Genomic DNA, 13,674 nt, shown 5'->3' with positions numbered 1-13,674 from the left:
CTTCTAGGTCAGCAACCTATAGACTGGCTTGCAATCAACATACATTGCAAAATCATTTCTTTGATTTAGGGGAGGTGTATGGAATATCCATCTTCAAGAATCACATGAGACCACGAGATATTATTCATCAATGACCACACAGGTGTTAACGGGTGGCTGCCTTGTAGGACTAAGGCTTGGGCTTGAAATCTTGGCCTGGTGCCTAGGCCAGGTCTGGGCCAATGACGAATGGCTTGGCCTGGCCCATTGGTGAGGCCCAACCATCAAGAGAGCCACCCTTATACAAAATGAACGAAGGTTTAGAGGCACTTTTGAGTGGTTCTCATTCAACATAAATGAGTTTGAAGGCACTTGTCAGATTTAGGTCATGCTTCAATGATCCAAGCCATTTGTGATGGAGGATACCCTAAAAAAATTCAATTGGATTTCAAACTTTTGATCATTTAAATCCTTTCTTTCCGGGACAATCTAGGCCAGGGCTAGGCCTTTTCAGTCCGATTAGAACCAGGCTTCGGGGCTAAGATGGCCCATTGCCACCCTGCCCTTAAGGATCATATAATTGCTCCTTGACTCCTTGCTCTTGCAAGGAATTAAAAATGAAAGACATATCAATGCACATGGGAAATTGATGTGCACTTTATTTTACGTTACTGTTTGACTACCAGTAAATCAATGTATATGGCAAATGCACCATGGTCATTCATTTTTCTTTTATTTTCTAATTTTTTTAGTGTGTTTCCGAGTTTGACATTACTTACGTGTTTTGTATGTACATTTTCCATTTACTTTTATTAATGTGGTTTCAATATTAATTTCATATTCTTTAATTGAGTTCGGTTGGAGTTTTATGTCATGAATTCGAGTTATTGAATTGGGGGCTTTTTGGATCCATGCAAAGTTGTGCATTGCACAAGCCGTCTTAATATGCCATGCAAGTCATGCAATGTTATACTAACTATATGGTACCCTATTACATGTAGCATATTTGAAGCTTTTTAAGATTGACAATGGCATATATGCATACTTAAATACAAAAGGTCGCACACGTAAAACATTTGACATATGTGATACATTTATGTGAAAATTTATTATATTCCTATATATGTATCAGGCAAGGCTTTTACCATGTGTAGTTTATCAAAGCCTTCAAGTTAAAATAGACTATCTTCAGTACTTAGTCATTAGTCATATTAGCTCTAAATGTTGTACTAATTTTTTTTCCTTTTTTTTTTTTTGGGTGCAAAAAGGAGGTTGAGAAATGATGCACAAGCTGTTAATGGGCTGTAGCATTGAAGTACACAACTTTGTGAGCGTTCCAACAACCTCTTTAGATCAACGCCCACCGTCTTATGCTCACGAAATAGAGAACCTTGTACTATAGCCAGATCACTAACTAATACTAATACTAATATAATAGAAAAGAACTATCTTTTCCGTATGCTTTACCATGTTCTATTGCTACCGTGGGACTTATGCAATCGATCGGATCATATAGATATCCCTTCATCACAACAAAGGTCATCAAAAGGATCTCAGACGACCCAGCACGAAAGACAGAATCTTTCCGAAAATGGATTCCTATTCTAAGAGTGCACAACAGCATAGATAAGCTCACACCAACCCATCAATTTGGTATGGATAAGCTCACACCAACCCATCAATATGGGATCCAATTTGGGATTTTATTTTCCTTGAAGAGTATGGGGATGAAATTAGAATGTAATAATATCAGTTCATACATAAGAAAATGTTTTCATGGACAAAAGGGTGGGTACACATCAGTCAATAAGGGTAAATAATGGCACCCATATGATAATGATGATAATAATGATAGCTACAACAATAATAATGAGGCTAAGTTTCCTTTTCTCTATTATAGAGCTTTCGTATTTGTTACCTAATCTGTAAATGTGGGGCCCATGGTTGGATTAGCCAATCCATTTATCTTATGGCCCCATCATGGATGAACCATGCCCATAAAACCTCTTCATTTGTTTGAGTGCTCTTAAACTTTTCTATGTGGGCTTGTAAGTACATGGTCAAGAGAAATCCACCCAGTCCACATCCAATGGAGAAAAGACAAAAAAAAATAAAATAATAAATAAATAAATAAAAATGATAGCATTTTCCAATTAGGGAGTTCTTTTTTTTGGTATGATTCATCCATGATGGGGACTCCAGACCATGGTTTGGAACATGTGCCGATAAGGTATAGGCAGGTAAATTCCTCTGTCCACAAGGAACGGCAAGAGTAAAATAACCTTTGTGCAGAAATCTTGAGCTGGTGTAAGTGGGATATCAACCTAGGGGAACCATACATGAGAGTTTTCAATTCTAACAAGTGAGGCACATGGCTTGGTAATCCAAACCACTGGTTGTTCCCATTGTGGATGTACCATGCCCAAAACTCTTCCAGATTGGAAGATCCAGTAGAGGGTATGGACCATTATCGTATCTCTTCTTCATAGTCTGTGTTTAGGACAGGAAACAAAAGGTTAAGGTTGCTACGTCGATTGTATCTTTGGGTGATAATCAATCCACAGCGGAAGTCATCAGACCAATGTTTTAAATTAGCAAACCATGGCCGACTTGTCAGAACTGAAAAACTATCCATGGTCGAACTGAGCAAACCAATGATTTCAATTAGTAAAGCATGGGTCCACTTGTCAGATTTGAAAAATCCCCTCCCTCTGCACATGGCCTGCACCCTCTTTCTATCTCTTTTTCTTTGTAGCGCCCATCTCTCTCTCTCTCTCTCTCTCTCTCTCTCTCTCTCTCTCTCTCTCTGTGCGTGTGTGTGTGTGGGCGCGCGTGCATGTAGACCACACCTCCATCCTGATGTCTCCCCTTTACTCTATCCTTGTGCATTGCACATACCATATAAAGGTGTAGTTAGTCTTCTCATCACAGTTTCTTTCTTTTACTTCTGGACAACTAGAACGAAATCACATCCTAGCTCTCTCAAAACACTCCAAAAACCTTGAAGGTCTATGATGCTTAGATACATTATAACATAATATGCACCACTGTATAGAAAATTGAACATGATACACGGTCTGCTAGTTCCACATGCTTGCAGTTCAAACCATAGTTTAAAACTTGACAACCTGACTCGACTCAAATGTCCAGCTGGGTTGGGTCAACTTGAAGACTCGACTCAAGTTGATATTTAGTTATTACATTAATACGAATATTTAAGCAATAATAGCTAATAAAAAAAACTGTTATGAATATTAAAATTAACAAAATAGGTAATAGATGAAGCGCATTGCTTGGTGGTAGAGACTTTATTTTGTAATAAAGGTCAGTTCGAATCTCACAATCATCTCTTTACTTTTTATTCCGAAAGGTAAGCACCCAGCAGCATGCGACTTGGTTCGAATTGGGCCGAGTTGCATGGTGAATCGGCTCGACATCTTGTTGAGTCGAGTTGACTCAGCCAAGTTTTGGGTTGAGTCACCAAGTTTTGGAACTATGGTTGAAACAATCATGTGTGGACACTTACACATTGGTGTCCAAATTCCTCTTTTTTTTTTTCTTTTTTTTAAAATAGTTTCCAAACTCTCGTTTTCTTAAGGCAATACAACAGTCATTCATCAAATTGAGATCAGTCATAACATGTCACTACAATTTACAAATAAAGATACATTCTTTTGTAATTCGAAGTAAAGCCACAAGTTAGGCTGCCCGGTCAACACACTAACAACAATAGGTTCCCTTCATCTAAAATTACAGTGTCAGTTGTCTTCCTGATCATCACATGCTGAAAGAGGAAATGCAGTAAATGAGCATCAGAAAGCAAGATTTGTGTCTCCTCATTCAAGCATTTCAATGGCAAGGAGATCCACTTGGCTATTTGTGGAAAATTACAGAAGATCCAGTTAACATGTATTTCAAAACAAAATGAATTCTTATAAAAAGATATAGGTTATGCATGAAATGTCAGTATACAAAAAGAAACAGAAGATGGAGAAAGAAGAAGAAAAAGAAATTACAAATGTATATATCATGAGTGCTTTTATTCTCTTTACTTGAATTCCAGGTTGAAGAGAAAAATCCAAGTTACTGGGGTCAGCCCCATTAAAAGGAAGAAGAAAATAATGAAAAATAGCAAATCGAATCCAATTCGGATGACTCTGACATAGCAGATTGATGCTCAATTCTAAAGAACAAAGCATGGAGAAATAGAACCCAATTGAAAGTAACAGAAAAAGCATAGCAAGCAAAAGCCTGATCATGAAAGAAAAGACGAAAATGCAGTTCAATCACTAAAAACGTCTACAGGGAAATTGAAGATAATCATAACAAAGAATCAAATATACCAAGACAAAAACCAAATTGCTGAAAGTCCAATAAATCCAATAGCGCAAAACAACCATGCGTGGAAAAACGTAGAAAGAAATCATCCCAAACACTAATTCAGTGTTCAAAGTAGCAGTATCGCATCATGTATCGTGTCCTTGGGATACAAAATGTCATGGGAAACATGGGGAAATATCGCACGTATTGCAGGATGAGGAGCACATTGGGAGAAATTTATGAAAATGGTGGAAATTTTCAGTGATAATACAGGAGATTAAATGACTCATGATTATACACTTAGAATGCAAAACATGTAAAAAAAGCTACGCATAATAACTTTCCATTGTTTGGGGAACAAAACCATATGCTCTTGGACAAATGTCACAGAACTGCACTCTGAAATCCCTCTCCGATTGTGATTTCTCCATCAAATTCATGTTTTGATTTGAAACAGCTCAAGTGAAGTCATTAAAACACAACTACAAAAGAAAGTCCCCAAAACTTTTGGGCAAGAAGTTCTTTTTTCTTTTGATTTTGTTGGTTTCAGTCCAAAAATCACAAATTATCGCCCAAATATTGACAATACATTGGCAAAATACTGCGATACATCGGCATGTATCGATTATCGTCGATGCATGGGAATTTTGCTATTCCTGGATGGGTTTATATCATTCACATGCAGTACCGAAAACATCAGCCAGAGCTAAGCCACATGTGTACAAGGAAGCTCATGTACACGCCACACGTGGCCTCAGGGGACATGTGTGAGATCCAATCCATTCAGCATACACTGTAGATTCCCAGGACCAGGAAACAGGTTAGTCCACTAGTCAGTGGACCAAATTAACTGCACAAATGTACAGTTGCAAAAAATTGGCTGAAGTTTTCTAACCCATCCACCTACTAATATCATGGCACACCTCCTGAGTGGACCACCTTTATCTTAGGGCAATAACATCAACATGTGGAGGCCCACCAGATAGATGGCCTGGATATCCACCTGTCTGCGACACTGGCATATGTGGTGGCATGTACATTAGCTGACTTGTACGCATGTAGCTTTAGCAAAGTTCTATTGGCTGATAGATTTGATGCATTGAACACTTCACTAAATAAACAAATAAATATAGCAGAAAAAGTCCAATTGAAAGAACCAAACCTTGCAAAATAGAACCCAATAACCAACACAAAAACCAATTCACTTAAAGCCCAACAGTAGATATGACACGTAAAATGCACGTGGACGAGAAGAAGTGTTTTGCAAGGCATGGTAGAGAGGGAACACAAAGCAATTCTGGAAAGCAGGTCTCTTTGATGGAGAGCTTAGTTTAGCAAACTGCTTCACCTAAATTACCTAAGTGTGCCTTATTTGGGTTTAAAGCCCCTCCCATCTCCATTAATAGTGCATAGCTTTAGCAATTCAATAAACTCACCATGTGAAAAATTTTGCCCCTAGCAACTCTTGTTACATATAGTAGAAATTTCGAGATAAAAGCCTATTAGAGGAAAACAAAACATCAACTAAAAGGAAACCAAATAGCAACCGATTTAAAAGGAACCATCAAAACTCAGCTCAAAAGAAGGTTATCCGCAGTGTGACAAATGTTGCAGAGATTTTGAAAATCACACGATAATTTCACGAAAATACGTAAAAATGATATCATTGTGAGACTTTCAAAATATCACTAGATTTTAAAATATCATGTTTTGTCGTGGTATTTAGTAAAAAACTTGAACAACTCGTTGTAAAGATAAATATTTCAAAAATTCAAATTATTTATTAATTTATAACAAATATTTTTAAATCTTTTTATTTTCAGAGATATTTTCCAATAATAACCTGAGAAAAAGCTTAAAATCTGAAAAATCTTCTGAGAAATTTACTAGCCAAGAAATTGCCGAGAATGAGATTTGCCCCTATGGCCATGAGAAGCCATTAATCAACAGAAAAGTTAAAATGAATTACAAATCAAACCCAACTAAAAGCAACAATTCATTATAAATCAAATTCAACCATAGAGAGGAGCATAACAAAACTCAATCAATAAGAAGGCCAATACAAAGATAGAACCCAATAAACTAGAAGACCAGAATATTGCTGCCTAACCTTGCCCTACCGGCTGTAGTTCAGTCATACATCGACCAATTTTATCTCACTTAAGGGTGCTCAAGTGCATTGGCTATATGGTAGTCCTAGGTCATTTGCAAATAGGTTGGAAAACAAGGCAATGATACGTGTCTTTACTGGTGGTCGGAAATTGCACAAGGGCGAAGGATTGCAGATCCTACTACTAACAAAATCGTGTATCTCATCAAATGTTTTCTTCGACAAGCTCTCATCTTTGTGGTCAGTGGCAAAGTTATTTGATTCAATATGTGGCACGGGAATCAATAAGTGGTATGCTGGCAGTAGGATCACGAGTGTATGCAATATAGTTTTATCTTTGAATTCATGTTGAAATTCATATAATATGAAATGATAAATGTTATTATTATAGAGCCCAAATGCATAGCATTATACTTTACATGTTATTGAAAAATCATAGTAAAAATCACTACATTATGGCATAATAATTTATTCAACAGTTAGGAGTGAGTTGGTGCATGTCAAAGGGTCTAAAGGGGCAAGGGGATGGCTGAAAACGACATGGTTGGAGATAGTAAGAAAAGACTTGATGACCTATGGTCTAAATCAAGGTATGACCCTTGATGTAGTGGAATGGCGGAACATGATTCATCTAGCCAACCCCAATTAACTAGGATAAGGCTTAGATGATAATGATGAACAGTAACAGTAATGAGTCATAAAATCAGGTCGCTTAAAATAGCGTTTTAGATCACAAATGACTGCATAATCTGGATCAGCTGATTCAGAACAGAAAATGTTGGGGGGTTGGTGATTCAGTAACACTGATTAGTAGATTCTTTTTTTTTTTTTGCAAGATGAACACTGAGTAGTAGATAAGATGGAGCTATCCCAAAGATTGATTGCTAGAGCATTGCAAGGAGTTGAGGTAAATGTGGGATGCTAACAAAGATGACTTGGGACTCTTGCACAAAAGGTCCTCCAAGTGCCAGTAACAACAATCACAATAGTGGTGGTAAAGTCATTCCTGGAAACTCGCCATTTGGATTCATAAAGGAAAAGGTCTCTTGAATATTTGCAAAGGTGTCAGCATGACTCGTGTCAAAGAAGACTACCAAATATAGAGAATGGATTATGCAATGAACCTAGAACTGATAGAGCATGGCGAATTAATCTCTTTATCTCATAGCCCAGGCCCCAAATCCATAGGTTAGGTCCTCGGATGAACCCTCCTCGTGGGCCCCAAATCAATAGGCTTTGCCTCACATGAGTCACCCACCTCACATGAGTCCCAAATCCATGGGTTATGTGGGCCACCCACCCCGAGTGTGCCCCTGCATCCCACAGGCCACCCCAATCGAGCCCGGTGTGAAAATACCCCCGCATTAATCACCCCCCGGTGAGGAGTCTCGAACACGAGACCTTCCGCTCTGATACCAATTTGATGCAGGACAATTAACCACTTGCTTTGAAAGCTCAAACTGATAGAGCATGACGAATTAATCCTTTTATCTCATAGCCCAGGCCCCAAATCCATGGGTCAGGTCCTCGGCTGAACCTCCTCGTAGGCCCCAAATCCATGGGTTTCACCCCCTCGTGGGCCCCAAATCCATGGGCTCCGCCTCACACAAGTCACCCGCCTCACACGGCTCCCAAATCCATGGGTTATGCGGGCCACCCACCACGGTGTTTCGTAATGGAAACGGTGGCTGAAACGGCCACTGCCATTACCTTTACGATACGGGTCGTAACGGCTGTTACGACCCCTGTAACGACTGTTACAGTCTCTTTTTTTTATTGAAAAAAATCCCAAAAAACCTGTATCTGCCTTGTAATGTTGATTTATAAGTATGAAAAATCTGTATCTACCCCATAACAGACAATTGTGGGGCTGTTATGGCCTTTATAGGGGACGTAATGTGCCATTAATAACAATTATGAGTCATTTTTTCCATAACGGCTGTTATGGCCGTTACGACCTCGTAACGTGTAATGGTTGCCATTGTTACCTTTATGTAATGGCCTTTGCAGCACACCGTGCCACCCACCCTAAGTGTGCCTCTGCATCTCACAGGCGACCCCACTCGAGCTTGGTGTGAAAATGCCCCCACATTAGAAAATCAAAGACCATTATAGCTCAGCCTGTTCGATGAGAAATGGACACATGTTGGTTGTGGAGTGTCTGTATATTTCCTCCTATTTATATCTTGGTTTTATGAATATAATAACGCTTAATGAGTATAATTTATACATGTTTGTATTGCGAGGTGAGTTTAAGAGCTTGGATTGAAAAGAATGTTAAAAGCATGGATTTGATGCTCAAGAATCACCAAGGCAAGGAATGGATTTTAGGAGACCAAGATTGAAGATTTCAGGATCCCAAGATCCAAGGAAACCAAGTGGAGAAGGAAGGAAGTCGAAAGTGCAAAGTGCATAAATTCACACTATTTATGTCATCGAAGGCTGTTCGATGACATCGAAGCCAGTCCTCGATGGCATCGAAGAATTACAGAAAATCAAGTTTGGTTGCTGGACAAATTGGATGCAGTTCTCGATGATATCAAAACCCTGTTCGATTGCTCGAAGACTTGTTCGATGACATCGAAGGCAGTTTGATAACATTGAACTTTTTGCAGATTTTTGGAGCAACTCGCTGAAACACTCTGGACCCTTCGATGACATCGAAGGCAGGTTCGATGACATGAAAATTTACGAAGTGTGAAAGGTGTTATGTAGTAAGAAAATGTGCGACTTACGGATTCAAGTTACCTTCGATGACATCGAAGGCGTTATGCAGAGTTACGCGGACTGTGTAAATTTGAGGCAGTTTTCCGATTTTAGACGGACAAGGCTATAAATATGGGTTTTCCCAGGAGTTCTAAACATGAATTAGGTTTTAAAAAGTAGAGCAAAATGGTGGAGCAGCCTCCCAAGAATTTTTCTTCTTTTCTTTCCTATTTTTAATGCTTTCTTTTATGGTTTTAGATCCAACCATATCTATGGTTGGCTAAACCTCTTACCTAGGGCTAAGAGGTGAAGCTTGTAGCGCGTTAGGATGATTTTCTTACTTTGATTCTTATTCTCGTTGAACTTCTTTGATTCTAATTTGAAATTAAAAGAATATTTTCAGTTTTCTATGATTTCTTGTAACTTAAATTACAATAGATGCTGTGATAGCTTTGGATATCTTCTTTTCCTGTTTTGAGATTGTGAGATTGACAAATCTTGTTGTTCACCATCTTCTCCTAGGCATGGTAGGGTGATGGAATCCCTTCCAATCATCATAATTCTCCTCCATTGAGAATTAGGTCAATGAAAGTTCATATTTGATTTAATTGCCTTATCTTCCAATTGGATAGGATATGACACCAATTCCAATTATGTTCCTTGAATCAAGTAAGGAAACATCCTGATAGCTACAAGTGGATCCTTGGCACCCTAGTTCCCACCTTTAAATTCACGAGTTTCAATCAACTTTATTCACAATTACTTTATTTTATTCCAAATTTAGATTTAGGTCTTCTTTTAGTTCTACTTCTAGTTATTTTCAGAATACGCACAAGATTAGTCCCTGTGGACTCAACCTCGGTCTCACCGAGATTATTACTACATCGCGACCCCACACTTGGGGTTGTGAACATTGGTTGAGTAAATCCCAAACTCATGGAAATCAAAGTAGAAAAAAGAACCTCACTCAAACTAATCGAATGAGTTCATTATTTAGTAGCATGGGCAGTGTTAAAAATCATAGCTACGTTGGGACCGTTAAGACTGTTGTTTTATAGCTTCACTTAGTTCTTATGGAGTCATATTAGGGAGGCTTTCTAGCACCACATACACCTTTACATGAAACCATACATCTAACCAGGCACATGTATGAGATGTCTTGGTTGTGTTGGTGGGACCCACCATATCGATGATTTGGCCAAACATATGAGGTTGTTTACCTATCAGGTAGACCACACATCACCTGATAGCTAAAACTTAAAACAAGCAGAGTTTTTGGTCAAGTGATTAACACAGTGAAAACTTCCACTTGATGCATAGCTTGCATCTCCTACAACTGCATGTAGAGATGGGTGTGGAGGGTTGCCTTTTGGGCAAGGTTTTTTGAGACCGTATCAACCGTTATGGTGGCCGTAAAGGTCGTTACATGGAATAATGATTTAATTTCATTTTTCTCTTCTTTTTCATTTTTCTCATTCCAAAAACTCTCCTATATCATTTTACAACAGATTTTGACCACTCTTACTATAGTTTTTAAGATTAAAACTATTGATTGAAGTGATTTGAGCAAATAGAATCTCTGAGGGCCTTTTTTTTTTTCAAAAAATTGAAAAAGCGGTATTTATGCTTTTTTTTAATTATTATTTATAGTTCTAATGCTTGATTGTGATGTATAAACATTAGATACAAAATCATATTAAACAATTTACTAGACAACTCGATACAACACTCTCACCAAAGAGTGGACCGTTACACTACCATAAACATATTCAAAACAAAAAATGAATACATATTTGAAATATTTACATTATTCTTGATTTTCTAGATATTTTTTCAGAATTTTTCAGGCAAAAGAAAATTTTCAACCGTATCGGCCGTTACCCGTATCGGTAACGGTGGCAAGGTATTCCGTATTGGTAACGGTGCCGTAACGGTCACCACCGTTACCAATACGGAATGCCTTACTTTTGGGCTGGCAGTCCTCTGTAGTTAATTACCAGAATCATAGTCTCAAGTTAAACATGAGTTACCTAAATGGTATACATGTCATGTATGATAGGATAATTCTCTTACAATTAAAGGTGCAATTGGATAAATTTTAGATGGTTGACTAGAGGTTGGTTGAATAGAGGTTGTATAGAAAAGGACATGATAAAACATGATGGATCTTTTTGCAGCATTTCTACTCTTCTATAGGGAAAAGCTGTTAGAAGAAAATTAGAAAACCCAAGATAACAAACTAAAGTGCATTCGAAAATAACCTAACATGGTGCAATGAAAGTGACACTAATGGTTTAGATGGCCCCATCATTGTGCATATACTGGTGGATGGGTTGCCACCATCTAACAAACAGTGACAGAAACACACCATAGCGGGCCCCTCGCAAGCAAATCAACCATGCCAATCAAATCCAGACAAAGATAGTAAATATAAGGAGGTTATCTGTTCAGTTCTCTGAGCCTCCACAAGCATCAGAGTTAGAATGTATGTGATCCAACCTGTTCATCGAATGGGTCCCATCATGGATTGGCCATTTAGAAAAAAATCTTACTAAGTGTGGGATCTTAACTTGTTATGATTGTCCAACTCATCCCATTTGCAAGCTGGTCTAAACATTGCATTGTATTTTTCAACGCGATCAATCTAGGGGTGCAACAATGTTGGTCATGTAATTGGGAAAGCTTTCAGGACAATATCTCACCAGTCGACACCATCAAAGGGAAGTCGATTCTGTTTGATGAAGCCTTGCAGGGTTGGAACCCTCACGATGTGGTGATATAGCTGCAATAAGCTACTAATCGATCCATGGTGGAACCCGCCCAATGAATGGACCCAATCATGCACTGTGTCAAGTGTCCAATTTGATACAATGCACCATATAATGATCACCTACAACCAGTTGTAAGCTAGTTAAGCTACAACCTGAAACACGCACCAACATGTCAAGCGCGCATGACACCTGATCCATGAAAAAGGTGGACCCCACAATGAAACTCACCGGGTGCGAGAATTAGACCCAGCCCAATCAGCAAGTAGGCCACATGTGTAGGTCAACAGAGATCGTTGGTGGATCTGACTTTAAACCATCTATTGTCTTCATACAGGGAGCCCCGCCTGATGATTCGACCTGCTTGATTTTCAAACCAGTGATTGTCATGGTGGGGGAATACATTTCGCAAGGGTCAGATGTCATCCACAGAGGCACATATCAGCATATAGGATGGTTTAAAGCTTCGAGATCACCAACAATCAGTTGTAGGTGATAATTACTCTAATTAGTACTGGTTGCCTACAACCAGTTATATGTAGCAACACATGCATCAAGTGTTTGTAAAAGAGGCAGTAGGTTAACCTACAACAAGTTGTAGATGATCGTTTCTCTTTAAAAATAAAAAATAAAATATTTGGTGCGCCAAGCACAGGTTTCCAAAACAAAAGCCAAATCAAACAATCAAACAACCAAAAACCAAAGAAACCCAATATGAGAATTAAAAATTCAAAGTAGTTTGAGAGAGAGGGAGAGATGAATTACCACCGCAGCAGAAACAGCAATAACAGCAGGTAAACATCATGAGAAATTCTCTGCACAAGGAAAGGATATTTGCAATCTTGGAATTGGGTATTTCTCTGTCGTCTCTCTCATTGATTTCGCTTTGATTTCCAAGCAATTTCTGATTGGTTTGAGATTGCTTCTCGCTCTTCATTCGATGGAGATTCCGTTCGACTTTATTCAAATAAGAGAGCTTGAAAGAGTCCCTAATCCTCAAAGATGGCCATAGATGCATCTCTTTCTATTAGATTCGAAAAGGAAGCAGAGTTTTTTTTTTTTTTTTTTCCTTTTATTTTTCTCTCCGCAAAAGAAAACAGAAGAAGCTTACTTGGAAGGATTCGAAACGGAGGTTTTATGCAATACGTTACTCGGACCATCGCACGGTATACACGGATTTTCGGACGTTCCTGCGCTGGAATGCTATGTGGGGCCCATCGTGATGTTTATGAGAAATCCATTCTGTCCATCCGTTTTGCGAGATAATTTTAGGACATGTGACCTAAAATTAACTGGATCCAAAGCTCAACTGGGCCGCATGAGAGGAAAAAGTGGAGATTTAGTGACCACCGTTGAAATATTTTTATGGCCACAAAAGTTTCATATCAGACAAATTTTTCCATGTTTTCACTTCATACCAGTGGGAATGACCTTATAAACGGTTTGGATGGAATATAAGCATCAAGGTGGAGCCCCGGTAGGTTTCAACGGTAGGAAACTCAGTTTTGTTTTCCCTCTCGCATGGCCTATTTGAGTTTTGGATCGAGATCCTTTCGGTCACAAGTACTAAAATGAGCTTGCAAAACGGATGGACGGGTGGATTTCTTACAAACATCACGATGGCCCCACCTAGCATTCCAGTACTAAAATGAGCCCGCAAAACGGATAGACGGGGTGGATTTCTCACAAACATCAGCCCCACCTAGCATCCCAGCGCGCAGGAACTTCCTGCCAAAGGTTTTCGCAGGATATCCGCGTCCCACATTTTCTATCTGTACAACTAGTCTGTAT

At 38.8% G+C, this 13,674-nt stretch overlaps 1 protein-coding gene across 1 annotated transcript; it reads right to left on the bottom strand.

Moving 5' to 3' along the window:
* Nucleotides 1–3,601: 3,601 nt before the first annotated feature.
* Nucleotides 3,602–12,996, bottom strand: LOC131245963 (uncharacterized). The gene is made up of 2 exons (XM_058245781.1): nt 12,649–12,996; nt 3,602–3,763 (listed from the first exon to the last, which is right to left on the bottom strand). Exons 1-2 carry the CDS (start codon nt 12,899–12,901, stop codon nt 3,738–3,740), a joined length of 279 nt encoding a protein of 92 aa, XP_058101764.1. The 5' UTR covers nt 12,902–12,996; the 3' UTR covers nt 3,602–3,737.
* Between the last annotated feature and the right edge of the window lie 678 nt (nt 12,997–13,674).

This window comes from Magnolia sinica, chromosome 5, assembly GCF_029962835.1.
Source record: "Magnolia sinica isolate HGM2019 chromosome 5, MsV1, whole genome shotgun sequence".
Taxonomy (NCBI): domain Eukaryota; kingdom Viridiplantae; phylum Streptophyta; class Magnoliopsida; order Magnoliales; family Magnoliaceae; genus Magnolia; species Magnolia sinica.
Note: the sequence above shows the minus strand (reverse complement) of the source record. Positions and strands in the feature narration are given on the sequence as shown.

Excerpts from the sequence above, each read along its gene's own strand:
- LOC131245963 (XM_058245781.1), bottom strand. The coding sequence starts at position 12,901 with ATGCATCTATGGCCATCTTTGAGGATTAGGGACTCTTTCAAGCTCTCT. Across the intron at positions 3,764-12,648 it reads TTGCTGTTTCTGCTGCGGTG|CATGTGATGATCAGGAAGAC; the intron begins GTAATTCATCTC and ends TTCCTCTTTCAG.